An 18,835-nucleotide genomic window follows, 5' to 3' on the forward strand; every position below is an offset into this window, starting at 1 on the left:
ATCCACCACTGATAACACTTTATTTCTTTCCTTCCTTTGATTGGCACAAGTATGAAAAAATTTTGTGTTCTTGTCTCCCAAATTGTACCAATTCCTTTTTGCCTTCTACCTTCATCTTAGGTTATTCTGCTCAAACAATCTCTCCACCTCTCTCTTAAGTCTTTTTAATTTAGCTACAACCTCAGAACCCTCCATATCTTACAAATCCTTTATCTTTTTTTTGTTAATAGTTCAATCTTCCCTTTTCTTTCCTTGTCCCTCTTATCGAATCCCTTTGTTAGCTCACCATTGCATTAGTAACAGGTTCTGTACCTATTTAATGGGTTCGGGAGTCATCCATTTTCCCTCCCACACTTTTTTCACCACCATCTCATAATCCTCATCCTTTAGCCATCTAGTTTTAAACTTAAACAAAAAATTTTCTTCTCATCTCCCCGTACTTTTCATTCCTAGTAGTCAATAACAAAGGTTTATGGTCTGAACTTCTTGCAACCAGACCTCCACCTTTACTAACTAGAATCTCCCTCTCCATTCCTTATTTGCTACATATTTGTCAAGTCTCTCTTTGGTAAAAGTATGATCTTCATGACCATTGTTCCATGTAAAATAGTCCCCCACATATCCCATATCAAATAAATCATTTGTTTCTAAGGCCTCCCGAAACATCCCCATCTGACCCTCAAGTCTCATCTAGCCTCTTTCTTTTCACTTTGGGCCAGAATTTCATTAAAGTCCCCTGCAACACACCAGGTTCTTCCTTCACTAGGTTTTAACCTAGACAACAACTCCTAGGTGAACTTTCTCTTAGCTGCCTCAAGGTATCCATAGAATCCAGTGAAATTCCACTCTTTTGCAATGCCTTCTTTAACACTGGCATTGATATGCCATTGAGAGAAATTAAGGATCTCCACTTTTACTTGATCATCCCAAAATAGGGCCAAACCTCCCTTCCTATCTACTGAGTCAACCACAAAGCAACCTTTCATTCCCAACTTTGCTTTCAGTCCTTCCACTCTTCTTGTTTTCACCATAGTCTCCATCAAAAAAATTAATTCAGACCTCTTATCCTTAAGCAAAAGGCTAAGGGGTTGAGCTGTCTGAGAGTTGCCAAGCTCTTAGCAGTTCCAAACTAAGATTTTCATTGATCTTGGTGGGGTTGCATATAGTTTGAATTCACACCTCCCACTTCTACAATTCCCCTTCTCATTCTTTTACCTCTCCCTCCATTGTCTTAACCTCATCATTATTACATGCTATATTTCTTTTCAAAGCCATATTAGAGATTAGAGACTCACCATGAGCTTTATGGACACGAGCTCTCCTCTTCCAACTACTGGTTTATTTCTTTCTTGTTCATTATCATACTGCATATCTGCTACGAAGAGTTCACTGTCAATAGCAGGTGAGTTTCTTTCCTTAGTATCTTCTATTGAGCTTACTGTGATTGGCAACTTGACTTATTCTACTTTGATCACCAATGGTTTCTCAACCCCTTATACCATCCTAATCACCTCTGTCTCCCCTATGCCATCCTCCATACTCCCTTTATCCTTCATCAAAACACCTCCATTTGTCCATTCCTCTCCATTTTCTCCCTGATTAGTACTCGTAGAACTGCCTCCCATTCTTGAGACTTTTGACTGCATTTCAATAGGATAACGACTTACTGTTGAGGCCCTCATCCAAGCCCCAAACTGTTTTGAATCGCCATCTTCTTGAGAACCTCCCCCCTCCACCCAAACACCCTTGTTTTGAGTGCATAATACAGCCACACCGAAAGTAAATTCTAGGTAATTTTTCGTACCTAAATGGGATCCAGATCTGCTTCCTCTCATAATTCAATGTTCTTCCTCGGGCTAATGGTTTTGTGAGCTCACATTCTACTTTCACCCTAAAAAATCAACCCTAGGCTACCTTATTTTCCTCTCCTTCCACTTCTAAAGCCTTCCCGATTGATCTACTGATGGCTTCTCCCATTTTACAATTCATCTCTCCCAACGGCGAGTTGTACATTTGGATCCAAAAATTAGCTGTTGAGAAATCAAGAAGGTGAGCCTATGTGCTTCCATCAAAAGTTTTAAAGCAAACAGGTAACTGTCAAATAGCCATGGACAACCTGCAAGGACTCTGTTTGTATCACCTCTGTTCGCGAAGGTCACCATGAAGATAGTAGTACCAATCTCAGTGAATTCCATGCTCATATTGACTCGCTAAATCTTTTCCATCATCTTCCTCACAACATCCTTCCCAATAGTTCGATCTGAGCAAATCCTTCCAACTAGACTTCGCTCCGCCTTTCTACGAAGCTCCTCCATATCTCCCAAATCCACTGCTAGCAGCTTACTCTCTTCTTCATTCAATCTTAATTGCTCCCATTCAATTTCAATTTCCTCTATCTTCAGCCTTCACTGCCATAGTCAATGGCAGACTTCACCTCCGTTACTCCCACGAGAATAACAGAGACTAACTAACTCCTCCTCTATCACCTACTGGAGAAGAGAGAGAGAAGACTGGGATTAATTAATGCTACCTTATGTATTGGTTTAGTATCATGTCATACTAATACATACCCTACGAGTACTTAATAATTTTTTAGTCCATAAATCTCAATTTGTTAGATTTATTTGTGTAAGATCATTTCTTAATTTAAAACAGTTTATTCGTGAAAATCTATAAAACCCAATAATATCCAAACTAAAAAGGGAAGAAAATCGAAAGAGAACTAGTACTATCTTGGCTATAATATAAAAAAATATAAGAGGAAGATGCATACTACAAATTCAATTTCATCAAATCTGATAGGGGGCGGCTACTATGCCACCCTATTTTGACTGCTGGGCATACCGCCCAGCGTAAATTTTTTTTTTCTTTTTTCTTTTCACATTTTTTTAACATATTTAAATATATTTAAAAAATAAAAAAATACACCAATACATTTAAAATCACTTCCTTAACCACTAAGTAAAAAAAAAAAAATTGACTAGCGGTCAAATGGAGGTGTCAAGTTGAGGAGGCAAAGTAAACTTTCTCAATCTGATATATTAATATTTATGCAATGTATGAGAAATGATATGTATAAGTCTCAAATGCACAAGTCTCGTTCAAGTATTTTATAAAAAAAGTGTACTCCACTATAGAAAAGTGTGAAAAATTCTATTTGTAACCGGTTAGGGAAATCCCTGCGAAACTGGATGATAAAATATATTTTTTTTTACCTCTCTCTTCATTTCGTTCTCTCAATTTTTCCTTGTCAATTTTTTCCTACCCTCTTCTTCCTCTCGATTTCACAGTTTCACTCTCTCTTCGGCGCAGCACGAGTTTAATACCCCGGACAAGCTCGCACTAGTTGATTTCTCCTTCAGAAACCGATCGAGTTCTTCCATTACAATGATAGAAGTTCCAGAAGGTTTATCTTCGAATCCAAATCTACAAGTTCATCTGAGGGATCTACAAATAATATAAAAAATACATTTAATAACTAATTTGCTACGCAGAGAATGCACAGACCTTTCTTCTCGTTTGATCACAGCTCTGAGGTGCCTCTCCCCCTCCATCTCTCCAGATCACTCAGAGTAGCTTCTTGCTAGCTGAAGCAGGTACTACAAAAATATCTTTCTCTCTCTCCCCCACACAAATATCTTCCTGTTCTTATCTTGGTGGGTAGTGCAGCTGTGAATTATATCAAAGATTTTTTCTCAAAATTTGAACTCATTGCCAATAATGATTGTAAGTATTTTCCCTTTTTTTTTTTTAATAAAAAAATGATAACTAGTAATGGCGTTTTTCTTCTCATATGAAATGCTCCGAGTTTCACTCTAACGACGAAAGATTAAAGATGGAAAGAAATAAATGTTTCTTTCCGAATTTCACTCTAACAACGATTCAAAAATCGGTTCTCTGGAAGTTTACTAGAATCATACGGCGGCTCTTCTCGGAGATTGCAAATTGTAGATGAATGGATAACGCCAATGGATTACTTTTTTTGTTTTTTGTTTTAAATATAAACGTTTATGGGAAGGAGATTACATATATACGAATAAAAAATAAGATTGTGTCAGCCGGTTGCACAGCGATGCCGCATGGGCAATTGTACCTAGCAGGGCTGTTTTGTCTTAATGGGTCTACATTTTTATAAAAAGTTTGTATTAAACTTGTACATTTAGGATTTGTATCTAAAATCAGTACTTTTTTTCAATATTCCTTCATGTGTTTGGTTCCAAATATGGGTTTGGTTTGGATTGCAATATTAAACTCGATCATCTTGAACTCATGCACCTGACATTCTTTCGTGGGGCTTTAACTCATGCAAATGTAACGTGACCTAAGCATGACACTCATTTCCAACTACGCACAGTACTAAATCCAGAAGATAAATAACAAACACGATGAAAAGAATCATGTCTTGAGTAATCAAAGGTACGTACATATATGGTGCTACTGCACGATTTACTTCAAAGCCTATATACATGGCTAGTTCAATTCCACCCACTAAAGGCGTTTTGAATGTGCTGAAAACAGAAAAAGAAAAGTGGGTTAAAAGGTCGATTGGTCGGTACGGTACACTTAAAAAGGTGGTGGAGAGCTGAGAGCATGCGTGTCGGTGGCACAATTGATCAGTGGGCAGGCATGCATGCATGCATGGGAGATTCACGGATTCAGATGACTATATATATAGACCAGACATCTCTTGATTCGACCTAGTAATCACTTTCCCAAGAACCAGTACCCGGCCTAACCCTTGAAAAGGTTTTCCCTAAAAGCCTGTGCATGGCTTTCCCACGCAATTTCCATGCATTGAATAAGATGCCTTTCCGAAAAGCCAGACCCCAAGGGGTACTGAAGCTGGAACCATTCGTCTCTTTCCTTTGAATTAAAGGCTACTGATAGAGACCTCTAGTTGTCAACTTTGGCTACTGATAAAAGGTAAAAGATCGATGAAGAAATTAAAAGCTACAGGCCTCCGGCTTACCGTTTCCGTCACTTTTAAAATAATAATGAGTGTATATATATATATATATATATATAGCAGGGATCGAGTACGATATTGCGACTGGGGTTTTCTGGCAACATTATTGTCAAAATTAAGAGCGTGCATAAAGATGTTTTTAACATGCATGCCTGACATCACCTGCAGGCTGCAAGCAGTTTCTCGAATCAGACATGTTCATGAAGTGGTAGATGAGAATGCTAGCTTGCTCCAGTCCCTTGCTCAGAATTTCACAATTAATAATTTGACTGACTCTGCATGCATTAATAATTGTATTTTATGGATCGAAATCCTCTAAGGATCATAAATGATCAGCGCACAAAATCTTCCAAAATTATATATATATATATATATATATATATATATATCGACTGTAACGTGACTACCTAAACAAAACAGATCGATCGAAGACATTGAAAAAAATTAAATAAACAATCCCTTTTGTTTATCTGAGGCCATGCAGTACACTGGATCAATTGGACATTAATGTTCATATCTAAAACCACTACTTTTGGTCAATGCGAGATTTGACCTCATATATATATATATATATATATATATATATATATATATTTATAGTATCAATACTATCAAATATATCCGCTTTTATTCTATTGATCATTGCGCGCATTATTCTCCCAAGTCCGTCCATCTTCATCAATACATATTTAAAAATATTAGGGAAAAAAATGAAGCTAAAGTAAACGGCCTTCTTTCAATCTCATCACATAATTCAATGCTTTTTGGTAAGCATGAGGGAGTACTCATGTCCATGTGCAAGTGAAGCAGTAAGTCAAAATCAAAGTAGAAATTAAGGGTTAATTGCGTCGATTATTATCAGTCTAGTTAATTTGTTTGAGGAAGAGGGGAGTAATTAATAGAGTAAAGATAATGATGAAACATGTAATTAATTATAAAGTTAAGCATGCTCTTGCTTAGCTCCCATTTGGTTGTTGGAGTACTATACTGAGATCAACTCAATTCAGTCTAATTGTAAGCTGAGTCTAACATCTAAATATCTAACTATCAAATCACTAAACTCATCTCAACTCAAAACCTCTTTACACGCAGGAACTATAATCTTTTTCAATTGATCAACACCTATTTACATGCGGAACCTACAACTTTTTTCAAATTCACATAAATATATCTAAACTCATTTTAACATCCAAACATATATAAATTCATTTTAAATGGGTCTCACAAAACTTACTCCATCATCCCAACTCACTACTATTCATAAAAAATTCAACTCATCTAAACTCAACTCAGCATCCAAACGCAAGCTTAATCTTGCTTGGCTAGCCTTTTCCTTTTGACATCATGTCTTTGATTTTTCCACCCATGTATCCTTTCAACCTGCATTATTTTAACTAGGCGCTGGAAAATAAAATAATGTAGGTCCAGCTTGGTATACCTAAACCCTTAAAAAGGAAAAGGATTGTTTTGGAAGGAATGCCCTCGCCAGATCGGTACCCTTTTTCCTCTAAGTTTTGTTAAAAAAAAAAAGTAGATGCTGACATTTGAAGGAAAGGAAAAACAAACAAAAAGTTGGGAGGTTGGAAAGGTAGGATCAAATATTCCTTTTTCATTTGTTTATTAACAACTATGCTTTTCCTTTCCATATCTTATGTTTTTCACGATCAGTCGGGAATAAAATATTAGGTAGATCAAGCTGCTGCAAGCATTTAGTTTAATATTATTACAAGTAGATTTAGGGAATCGATTGTCCAAATTTTAAGTTTAATATAAATATTATTATATAAAATGATTTGGATTATTTAGGGTAGAAAGTTTGATGTGCCCTTTATTTAAATATTAGAAATGCAAGAATATGGAGAAACACCCATTTCTTCCCATAAAAAGGCTAATAGGAGGAATGTGGTAACTCTTTATAAAGATCAGGATGAGTTTGTTCCTGAGTCATGTAGGACTTCTCAACACGCCCTCTCACATGTTGGCCGGTATTTACGGTACCATCATCATCGTGGGTAGATCGTAAGAGCCCATCATCGATAATACGTTAACCTGCTCGGATACCATATAGAAACACTCATTTCTCTCCATAAAAAACCTAATAGAAGGAGTGTGGTAACTCTTTATAAAGATCAAGATGAGTTTTCTTAAATCACGTGAGACTTCTCAACAAGAGGTACCCTCTGCAACTGCAAGCTAGGTAGGAACAGGTTGATGACAATATCGCACAAGTTTCCTTTTAATTTGTTGCTCATCTTTTCATATATAGGTATATGCAGGCGACTTTTTGAGCACCATGCATGCTTACCTGTTCCCTCTGACCACATGACTTGAATTATCAATTTGCTTGCCTTTTCTCTCACCTTTTTCTTCACAATGGATTAGTAGTACTGGTCGTGATGACTCATCTTGGGGACATCCATGCCTGAATGGTAGACGCAGGGAACACCCACGTACATGATTAAACTGCTCTATATATATTTTATGATATTATTGAATAGGTATGCGCGCAGGATTAAGCATTGATGTCAACTACACCTCACATGGGTTGGGTTTTCAAAAAGAGTATGCAATACTCTCAACTTTTGGGAAAACCTTTTGAAGGAAGGGTACGAGAGCGCTAAAGTTGTGGTTGTCCACTAAAATTCCCCAACCATATCCACTCTTTTCCCGACGTGTTATGAAATTATATATATATATATATATATATATATATATTCCTGTAGCAGATTTTGTGAACAGAATTTTAATGAATTGCATGCAAAGGGAGCGAAATCTAATGGAACAAGTTGCTCCAACTGTTGTACAGCGGTGTGTACATGTTTGGGTTCAGTCTCATTGCTAGAGATGGCACAACTTGACCTGACCAAGCTTGTCAACTTGTAAGATCCCTTTTTGTTTTGTTTTGTTTTGTTTTTATATGGGTATGGTGGTAGAGTATAATTAAGGTATTCTCATCCCAAGCAAACACTACCACTAGAGCTCGCCATAAAAGAACTGTTTGGGGGGGGGGGTCCTGACCCAGTTGAAATTATAGGCCCCATTGCATCCGGCCCACAGTCTATTGGGCCGGAGGTCTGTCATTTCAAGTCCTTGTTCAGTCCATTATGGGTTCAGTTTTCTTCTATTTTGGTCGGATATCCCTTTTTGGCAATCCTGACTGCTGCTGGTCCATCCTTGATTGAACAAACCACACGCCTGGCTGCATTTCGGGGATTTTTTGGGACGTCTTTTTCTCATTCTTGTTGGCTGTGCAACGGACACAGCAAGAAAAAGTTCAGGGTGAAATTTTATCCCAGAAGTACAAGAACATAGAGTTATATGACATTGAAAGGTATGGCCCATAACTTAATTGCAGGAGAACCTATAATGGAGAGATCTGAGTTTCTGTTCTAAGTGTTGATGGCATGTGATACTTTCCATTTCAGATTTGGTTCTGCAGTCTCTGTATCATATATAATTTTTTCTATGCCTATTGATTTAGGCTTGTATGCATAATTGCCAAAACAAAAACTTGGAGTCACTTTTACGTACTCATTGCGTACTTCACTAAGGTGATTGGCTGTATCACTTTTTTTAATATAAAATAACTGCTTCGGCTAACATCAGTAGAGTGCATAAAAAGTATGCAAAAATGACTATATAACATAACTCTTGCCAAAACTTTCTTGCTTTTAAGATTTATAGCATATAATTGCCCACAACATTGTTTGCTGATTAGTTCGGAAAAGAGAATCGACCCTAGGCCGATATATATTTGTCTACAATTGAGCAGCTTTAGGTCCGACTGCATTTCTGCCCCAAGGCTGAATCTTCATAACAGCTACGAGACTCAAACTGATGATACCGGATAAATCGCTTATATAGTCTAGGTCGATTTAACACGTTCTGTACGGAACTCCAAAACATGCCCAACAGCACCCTCACTCAATCTCTCACCCAAATTCCTCCCTCATATTAGGATTTGGGTTGAACGGTAGCCATGCGCTCAATACTCAATAAGAAATAATATAAGTACTAAAAACCTCGTGTAACTGAATTCACCTAATACATGCCGCATGATGGTTTAAGTAATACCCATCTGAAGCCTCTAGAGAGATAATTGCCGTTTGATCCCAAAATAGGTTACTGTACCTAGAAATTTATAGTATAAAATTTAATGTCCTTTTATTTGAATTTAAACAGTTCCAAGTACCCCTCTAAACATTTGACTGAGCCAGGTCTACAGCTTGTGGTTCACTCCACTGAAATTTATCAGCTTACTCTAACCAAGATCCCAATATTAGACCTGACATTAATTTACATATAACACAGCCCCAGCTTCTTAAGTCCTATCAGCCACCCTTCCCCTTCTCGCCCCTATCTCTTTCAATGCAATCTTGTCTGCGACTCACCCCTAAAGGTATAACCAAGTACACCGGTTCAGAAGCATCAGAACCTTCCGGCAATCTGGAATACCATATTCCAAATGAAAGGATTCTGCAGTGTCTTGGTGACGGATTTCAGAGAGGTGCATCAAAGGTGTAACACTAGCCTAATATAAGTAACTACTTACTAGTCATCAGGTTCGGTAGAAAAGTCAGGCTCTTCAGGTTTTTTAAATTTTGGCATCTCATCCTTTATCCTATGAGCTCCTCTTCTAGTGTTTGCAGCAAACCTCGAAGCCAGAATTGTGACCCTCAGGTTCATTTCTGGCTGAGAAGGATTTGAACCAACAGAAAAATGTTCCTCTTCCTCTTCATCTGTTTCATTGTTTTCTACGACATTCAAAGCAAAAGATTCCTGCATGGTGAAATCTTTTGCAGTCATCCTCCTCTTGTACCGACGCCAAGCAGCCTGTATGAAGCAGGCTGCCCATGTCCTCCAATGGTGAGAATAAAACCGGAAGGTGTGCTGCAGCTTCTTGCTGTGAAGGCGTCTGAATTGATTGGCCACAAATTTCAGATCTTCAGCTCGCAGTGCGAAAGCTTCAACTTCATTCAGTGCTTTGACTGTTCTAGTTGAGGATGGCAGGTTGACTGTAGATTTGGGGAGCAAGGCCCATGCAAGCAACTCCTCTCCACAAAAATCTCCAGGTCTCAATGTGATCGAATTGAAGAAACCAGTTCGACCACCATTGGTAGTAGAGCTGTCCAATCTACCTCTGATAATAAAGAGCATCTCCGTCACAGGGTCACCCTCACGAACAATGTAGGTACCTGCAGTGCTTAGGGAGGACACCAGACGCTCGCATATTGCGTCGAGCAGCTGATCATCCATCTGTGAGAAGAAGGGCACCTGCAAATGAGAAAAGCAAGAGTTTATATGCTTCTAATGATATAACTTTTAAATAGTAAAATTTTTTTTTCCTCTTCTAGCGGTACCCACCGCGCACGCTGTGGGGGAGGGGGGTGGGGGGGGGCACTTTCCAAAGATACCAGTATGAGTTATTCTAATGACTTAATTACGGACATATGCAGAATAGCTGTAGCAGTGTTGCCTAGGCCATGTGGGATGACGGACATATGCAGAATAGCTGTAGCAGTGTTGCCTAGGCCATGTGGGATGGACAGGTATCAAGTATCAAGTATACCAGAGATATGATATTAAGAAGTATCTGAGCGAAAAGACATGCATGGATGCTGGTATCCTATATAAATTACAGTAATCATGACATCTAAAGCCAGGTTCGCTTGGTAGGCCATAACATTTTATCATTATCTAAAACACAATCTGTGAATTGGAAGGCTACTGACAGCATTAGGAGCGGAGTTATGCTCAAAATGGATCAAATGGCTTGTTTCTAATATATTACTGTTGGTCCGTCCTTCCAAGGATTTTACACATAAGCCTAGGAGGTTAGTTTGAAATGACACTGCCAAGGATCTTTATCGCTGTAAGTCCCACATGAGAATTCCTCCAAACCCATTATTTTGGATAGATTATGACAACAGATGAACCATGAGTGATAACTCTATAAATACTTTAGGAGAACCATACTCGTCGAACAAGGTCCAAGCATAGATGGCGCTGGATATCACGGCGAAGATCAGCAGGTAAATCATGGAGGATGGCTTCTTCATCAACTCCTCGAGTTGCAAGCCACTTATATTGAACAAAGCGTCGAACTTGTTGCTTCAAATCTTCAGGGAGTTGGCGATGCCTCATCCACTCTTCAGTGTCCCTTCGCTTGAGTCTCCATTCCTCTAACCTCACAGTGAGAGATTGCAAGTGCGTCTACACCAGAAAAATATTGTACTAAATTCAAATTTTGGATTGAGATGAGCTGTAGAGTGGGGAAGTGTCAAATTTTGGATTGAGATAAGCTGTAGAGTGGGGAAGAAAGAAATGGGCTATTTGGGTCATTAGGGGCTTGTTGGGTCATTTTGGGCAAGGTGTTTTCTTGTATACGTTCAGTGTACTTGGTTTCTCCTTTTGATATATACAATATTTTAACTTCTAAAAATAAATAAATAAATAAAATGGCACCTTATAACTTTTTAATGAAAAACTTACAAAGCAAAATGCATAAAAATCATGTAATCAAAGTTTACAAGACTTCACAAGAGCAGAGAAAAAAACATTTAATTGAAATATTTGCCTCAATTGTTTCTCTCGCCTTCAGATTTACTCAGGACTCAAGTTCGCTTCTGCCATTTCAAGAGTTTGTCTTTAATTGACAAAAAAAAGTACTTAGAAAGTTTTAAGTGGTAATAAAGGAAAATCATCTTTCAAATACCTGCATGTTCCCAATCAAATGGGCAAATAATACAAGACCCAAGATGGCAATAAGAATGGCAAATGAAGTCTCTCCAATAAAAGGGCTGGTCGACAAATTCTGCCCATATGAACTGATACAGAAAAGAGAAAGGATTAATGTAAACAAAAAGCTTTTGGGAAGACTGGCACTGTGTCAGAGAACATACTTTCTCAATAAGAATGTCAACAGTAGGAGTTAGGGGTCCTGTATATCATTTTCCTTATCCTTTTTTAAATTTTCCCTTACCTGTTCATGCTGAATATTATCATTTTGAGTTTTCAACTATCACAAGATATGTAAATCAAATGAGAAAGGAAAATAAAAGGAAAAACTACACTTCTGAAATCCAAACTACTATCACATTTGCAATCTGACCTCTAAATTATTGATGGTGTCACTTAGTCCCCAATTTGAAACATAAATTAAATTGTGCTCCCTCCATTAAATAAGATTGTTCAATTTGAACCCTTTTTTTATGTGTTCTATTTTAACCCTAGTTAAGGTATGGCCATCAATATGAAAAAAACACATGACAAGGTAAAAACTTAATAATCAAATCTTAATGGAGGGTGCACATTACAGCTTATGTTTTGAATTGGGGACTAAGTGAAAACTTTAATAGTTTAGAGGTTATATCACAAAATGGGCGGTAGTTTGAGAGGCTATAAGAAATTTCTCCGAAAGAAAATAACTATTGTCAATCCTCATGCAGTGATTGCACATAACAAATGTCACAATTTTAAAGTCTTTCAGTTATGGATCATGATACGGGTCACAAAGTCAAGGCACGGCACCTAAACAGGCATTTGTTGTTACAAATTCTGGTCCATTACATAAATTATATTTCATATAAGAGCAGACAGAAAGACATGCATTTAAAAATTTATACATTACATATAATTAGTATGAAATCATAACTAAGACTCCACTAATTGGTAACAGAGAGCATACCTCAGATTCTGTAGGCCCCACCATAGACAGTAGAAATACTTCCTGACAAAGTTTGAGAAAACAACATTTTTCTTCACTGCATTTTCAAATATGCCATACTTGAACTCAATTTCATTAGCAGGATTACAGTTCTTAAACACGTCTGTATCATTTTCCCACGTCTTGCGAGATGAACTGCAATCTAAATAGCTTAGTGAGCAACCTGTAGATCGGTCCTCTTTACAAAGTTTTTTCCAGCATGAGGTATAACGGTCAATAGACAGCAAATACCATGCTGCCCCTAAAACCTGCAATTATAGAAGTACAAACCCAGCTTCACATCCTCATAACTCATAGAAAAATAAGAAAAAGAATATTTACTCACATGTAAATAACATTCTAACTTGGTCAACAAGATTAGACAAATGGAGAGAGAGAGAGAGAGAGAGAGAGAGAGAGAGAGAGAGAGAGAGAGATTATAAAAAAAAGCACTGGAAGTACATACATGGCTAGCCAGCATATAAAGCAGCAGATTATATGCAGCCCCCGCCCAGGCAGTTTTGGTGACCAGTCCGGTTGCTTTAATTATTTGCGAACTCAATGGAAAAATCAGATATAATCTCGGAACATATTGAAGCAGAACGATAAGTGCAAGGGTATTGTTTTTGTGATCAGCTTGGGGACTTCTTGTTGCTGGTATAATAAACCAGATAACTATCTGCATAAAATATTTCGAATCAACTATGCTTCAACCTTCTCAACTGGAAAAGTTTTGGACCAAAGCCAGGACAATAACAAAATTGTGACAAAACAGACAGCTGAGATCAAAATTTGCTAAACATGTTGGACTAATGAAACTAAATCAGTTATAGCTTCCCACCATACAAGAAGAGAAAATTTTAGCCGTGGTAATCTAAATTGGGATAAATTTTAATGCTAGTTCTCTTTTAACTCATTGATACCTACCAACAGTCCAAAAAGAAACAGCACAGATTTTCCAACCCTACCTATTTTATTTTATTTTATTTTATTTTTTAAAAAAAAGTAATTTATTGATAAAACCTCACTTATGGCAAAACCTCCCATATTTCAATCAACTTTCAGATCCACTTATCACATGATTTGCAAGCCTATCATCATGCATGAATAAAATTTAGCCGAGAGTGGATGGTTTGTCTTTTTCCATATTAGATCAGCAGAGTGCAGGGTGGTTAGAAAGGCCATTTACAGAAGAGGAAGTGGATAATGTTATCAGAGGCATGGCAAGTGATAAGGCTCCTGGTCCGGATGGGTTTACCCTGGGTTTCTTTGAAGCTTGTTGGGAGGTGGTCAAGGAGGATATTATGCAAGTCTTTCTTGAATTTCATTCTAATGCTAGATTTGAAAAGAGTCTCAATGCCACCTTTTTAGCCCTCATTCCTAAAAAGGTGGGGTCTAGGGATGTGAGGGACTATCGCCCCATTAGTCTTGTGAACGGTATGTACAAGATTCTATCCAAAGTGTTAGCAAATAGACTAAATTCGGTGGTGGAAAAACTAATCTCGAAGCCGCAAAATGCATTTGTCAAAGGTAGACTAATCCTTGATCGGTTCTTATCGCAAATGAAGTATTGGATGGTCGATTAAAGTCTAGAGAGCCTGGGCTACTTTGCAAGTTAGATGTGGAGAAAACTTATGATCATGTCAATTGGAAGTTCCTTCTTTACTTAGAAAATGTGGTTTTGGGGGGAAATGGCAAAAATGAATAGAATTTTGTATCTCTATCTTGGTAAATGGCTCTCCAGTGGGTTTCTTCAACTCCTCTCGTGGACTGAGACATGGAGATCCGCTCTCTCCTCTACTTTTCTTATTTGTCATGGAAGCTCTCAGCAAGATGATTGAGGGGCTGGTGGATGGTGGGTTACTCCATGGTTTTTCGGTTGGGAATGGCGATCTTAACATTTCTCACCTGTTATTTGCAGATGACACGCTTATTTTTAGTGGTGCACACATCGGTCAAGTCCAAGACTTGAGGGCGCTACTTCTTTGTTTTGCTGTCGTGTCAGGGTTGAGTATTAACCTCGCTAAGTCGGAAATAGTGCCTATGGGGGCCGCCTCCGATGTGGAGATTTTTGCTACTACTTTGGGATGCAAGATATCTTCGCTTCCTATGAAGTATCTTGGCTTACTGTTGGGTGCTTCTTTTAAATCTGAAAGGATTTGGAATGATGTAGTCGAAAGGGTAGAGCGCAGATTGGCTGCTTGGAAGAGGCTTTACTTGTCGAAAGGTAGTAGGTTGACTTTGATTAAAAGCACTCTTTCGAACTTACCCACCTATTTCTTGTCTTTGTTCCCACTTCCCACAAAGGTGGCTAACCGTATTAAGAAGCTCCAAAGGGATTTCTTATGGAGTGGATTGGGGGAAGAGTTCAAATTCCACCTGGTTAATTGGTCTACAACTTGTACCCTAATATCTGGGGGAGGTTTGGGGATTCGCCACTTGCTGAAATTCAATCAAGCTCTTTTGGGTAAGTGGTTGTGGAGGTACCAAAATGAAAGGGAAGCCTTTTGGAGGTCGGTTATAGACTCTCAGTTTGGGGAAGCTTGGGAAGGATGGTGCTCGAATGAGGTACGAGACACTTATGGAGTGGGTTTGTGGAAATACATTAGGAGCATTTGGGGGACCTTTCGAGAACATGAACATTTTGTTGTAGGTGATGGTTCGCGTATTCGCTTTTGGTTTGATATATTGTGTGGTAATCATTGTCTACGAGATACCTTCCCTGCCATCTTTGCACTTGCAAGAGTAAATGAGGCTTCAATTGCCGATCTTCATTCTATAGTAAATGGTACCCCTCAATGGAATATTGACCTCATTAGGACAGCCCATGATTGAGAGTTGGAGTCTATTACGGAGTTCTTTGCGGCTTTATATTCCGCAAGTATTCCAGGGGGCTCGGGAGACAAGTTGCATTGGAATCATACTAAGAAAGGTATCTTCTCGGTCAGTTCTTTATATCAAAAGCTCACGAACTCCGGTTTGTTCATGTTCCCGTGGAAGAGCATATGGAAGACGAAAGCTCCTTCAAAAGCAGCTTTCTTTGTCTGGACTGCGTCTTTGAACAAGATTCTCACTATAGATAATCTGAGGAAATGACGGATCATTGTCCTAGATTGGTGTTGTATGTGTAAGAAGCATGGGGAGACGGTTGATCATCTGCTTTTACACTGCGAGGTGGCTAAGGCTATACGGGATGATTTCTTCTCAAGAGTCGGATTGTCTTGGATTATGCCTTGGAGATTGGTGGATTTTCTCGCAAGCTGGACAGGACTACATGGAGATTCTCAGGTAGCGGCAATTTGGAGATTGGTACCAATATGCATGTGTTAGTGCATTTGGAGAGAGAGAAATGCTAGATGTTTTGATGATCAAGAGAGAACAAGGGACAAGCTTAAAGTTTTCTTTTTTAAGACATTGTTTCTATGGGCTGGGGCTATAGTTTGTAACGGACGTAGTGTCCATGATCTTCTTCTTTCTATTGTATCCTATAGCTAGGCATGTTTTCATGTATACTTTCTGTGTACCTGGGTTTCGCCTATTTCTATGAATATATTATCTTTGATTACCTATCAAAAAAAAAAAAAAAAATTTAGCCAAAAGCTCCCACAGGTGTGGTAGTAATAAATATATTACTTTATATGGTACAGGGGGCTCCAGAAGCATAAAAAAGGGGGAATAAATATACCTTGACCACACACATAAACAACCGCTTAAATCTATTTTTATTGAATCCTGAATCTTAAAAGGGATAAACTATCAGTTACGCTATGGTAACTCCTCAATCTAACAAGAGCCAAATTAATCCATGACACTATAACTCCTCAATTTAACAAGAGTTAAATTACCCCAAAGATCACACGCATGGGCATGATGGCACTATGGGAACCAAGAGGACAGCCCTTACCCACTACCCTTCAGCAAGTATAGATCAGAAAGGTTTCCACAACATATTGTTGGACACAGAAACAGTGAAATTAAGTCACAATTCAATCTAATTCTCAAGGAATCCCACATTAGTAAGGTGTATGCTTAATTATGGGTACCGTACTACTTGGGCTTCCCTATCGTGATATCTAAGTATAGACCAATAGCTTAAGTAATTGGAGAATTGCAAAAAGGATATTTACATTATTTTGCCTATCTAATTAATGAAACAGTGGACCTAGTATAAACCAAAATCCAAGTTCTCTTGATGAGTTGTCATCATTAGATAGTGTCTCTTTGCTTCAAATTTAAATTATATTTTAACAAAAAGAAAACTCAAAAGTGAGGTATATTTGCAGGAAGATCTATCATGCATAGAAGGGTGAATAACACTTGCAACAAAATACCTGAGGAAGGGGCAGTGTGGCAATGAGATCTATCAAGAAGTCAGATCGAATATACCTCTGCGCAATCTTCTTCGGATCCATGACAAGTTCACCCCTGCCGAACACCCGAGAGCTAGGTGCAACATAAGCAGTCCGGAATTTTATAATCACATGCAACAAATAGAATATATCTGCAATTGTCCGGAAAAAGGTCACAACAATTCGCAAATTCAAGTCTGTCTTTACACATGAAGAGTCAGCATTTCCTCCCAGCGTGGGCAAGTAAAAGTACAATGGGTCAACAAAAAGTGCCACCAAGCAAAAAACAATGAAAACCCGGTTCCATTGCAACACAATCTCACTACCGGGGTCAAGTATTCTCTTGCGCCAAGGCTCATGGTCCTCTGGAAACACCTTAGACTTTCCAGTTCTGAGATTTTCAGTGAATCTATTTCTGCCCCCAACTAGTCCATTATCAGATTTTGGCAAAGATGGTGGAACCTTATATGCAGATGAAGACCTTTCTAGCTGTGATGGTTCAGTTCTTCCCCATGGAGACTCTTTTTGTTTTTTGCTATCAGAATAAAACCTACAACATTTTATGGGAAACAAAATTGTCATAATTTCCAAAACCAGAGTTTCAACTAAAAAGAATATTCTAAAAAGCGTAATTTGATGTGCAGAAAAATAAAAAATTTCATGTAAAGGAACTTAATAAACATAAAAAATTCCTCCCAGAAGGCATGCTCTAGTAAACCCTCTACTAGGTTTCCAAGAGAATTGGAGAAAAACAGAAGTGAAAGTGGAGTTCAAGTTTTCTTGGGTTTCAAACAATGAAGATTCACACATTCTTGTAACATATGTCTCATCAATCGGACGGACCATTTGAAGAAATGAAAGATCCGTGATTTTGTTTTCAGAGAATCTGATATTTTTCTTTCGAACAACTAAAAACCTGCCACATTTATGCCCATCAGCTAAAATTATGCATTAAGGACGGGCTGGGTAGGATTGTAGGATTCGAGCTTCTAGGAATCTAAGATCCTGATTTCTGTACAAAGAAAGAACATCCAAGTAGTAGGCAATTTTTTTTCTTTTCTTATATAAAATACTCGTTTTCCTTTCTTTTAAAGAATGGCTTGCTTTGTGCTTGTTCAGGCCATAGAGTATCCAAAATCCGAGCTCATTTAAGCCATAGAGTAGCATGGCTCTAGTTCAATAGAAGTTTAGTTTCACCAACCAAACAAAGCATAAAGAGCAAAACAGGCTTCCCCAGAAACTATATTCCAAGAACCAAGCAAAACCTAGAAGAGAACATGAAGAATAGACGCTTACCTGACAAGCTTTTCCTTCTTCAGTTTCATACCAAAGAGGAGGGAGGACAGAGGTGAAATCCGATCCTCCTAGCGTACCCCTGCTTTCACACCCTACTCCAAGCCCTCGAGAACTCAACTCTCTTTGAGACCAAATCAGAGTTCAATGAGTAGGAGAGTAGCGTGGGATGTAGGTGGAGGCGAGCGAAAGGTAAAGGTAGCAAGATGGGATTTTGCAGGGTATCGCAATGTTCACGAGGTGTTTACTTGGACGAAATGGGAACGTGATCTGAATGTAAAGATCCGACTTGAAAGCAAACCTAACATACTAACGTAGACATAAATATTGACCTCTGACAAGTCTAATTGGACCGGTTCCACCAATGGTTGATTATGGTTTAATTTACATTTAAAATCTACTTCAACTCATTTCATCTTATTATTATAATTTTTTAAAATTTTTACACAAAATATAATAAACAATTCAAATCCTTTAAATTTCAAAAAAATATTTTCAAATTTTTACACAAAATATAATAAA

The 18,835-nt window shown here is 38.1% G+C and overlaps 1 protein-coding gene across 1 annotated transcript; it reads right to left on the minus strand.

Annotated features, from left to right (window-relative positions):
* Positions 1-9,108: 9,108 nt before the first annotated feature.
* Positions 9,109-18,611, minus strand: LOC121262856 (cyclic nucleotide-gated ion channel 17). Its single transcript, XM_041165517.1, has 7 exons — positions 18,317-18,611; positions 17,003-17,570; positions 13,138-13,350; positions 12,654-12,940; positions 11,682-11,793; positions 10,943-11,179; positions 9,109-10,240 (listed from the first exon to the last, which is right to left on the minus strand). Exons 1-7 carry the CDS (start codon positions 18,343-18,345, stop codon positions 9,518-9,520), a joined length of 2,169 nt encoding a protein of 722 aa, XP_041021451.1. The 5' UTR covers positions 18,346-18,611; the 3' UTR covers positions 9,109-9,517.
* Positions 18,612-18,835: the final 224 nt, after the last annotated feature.

This window comes from Juglans microcarpa x Juglans regia, chromosome 4S, assembly GCF_004785595.1.
Source record: "Juglans microcarpa x Juglans regia isolate MS1-56 chromosome 4S, Jm3101_v1.0, whole genome shotgun sequence".
Lineage (NCBI taxonomy): Eukaryota > Viridiplantae > Streptophyta > Magnoliopsida > Fagales > Juglandaceae > Juglans > Juglans microcarpa x Juglans regia.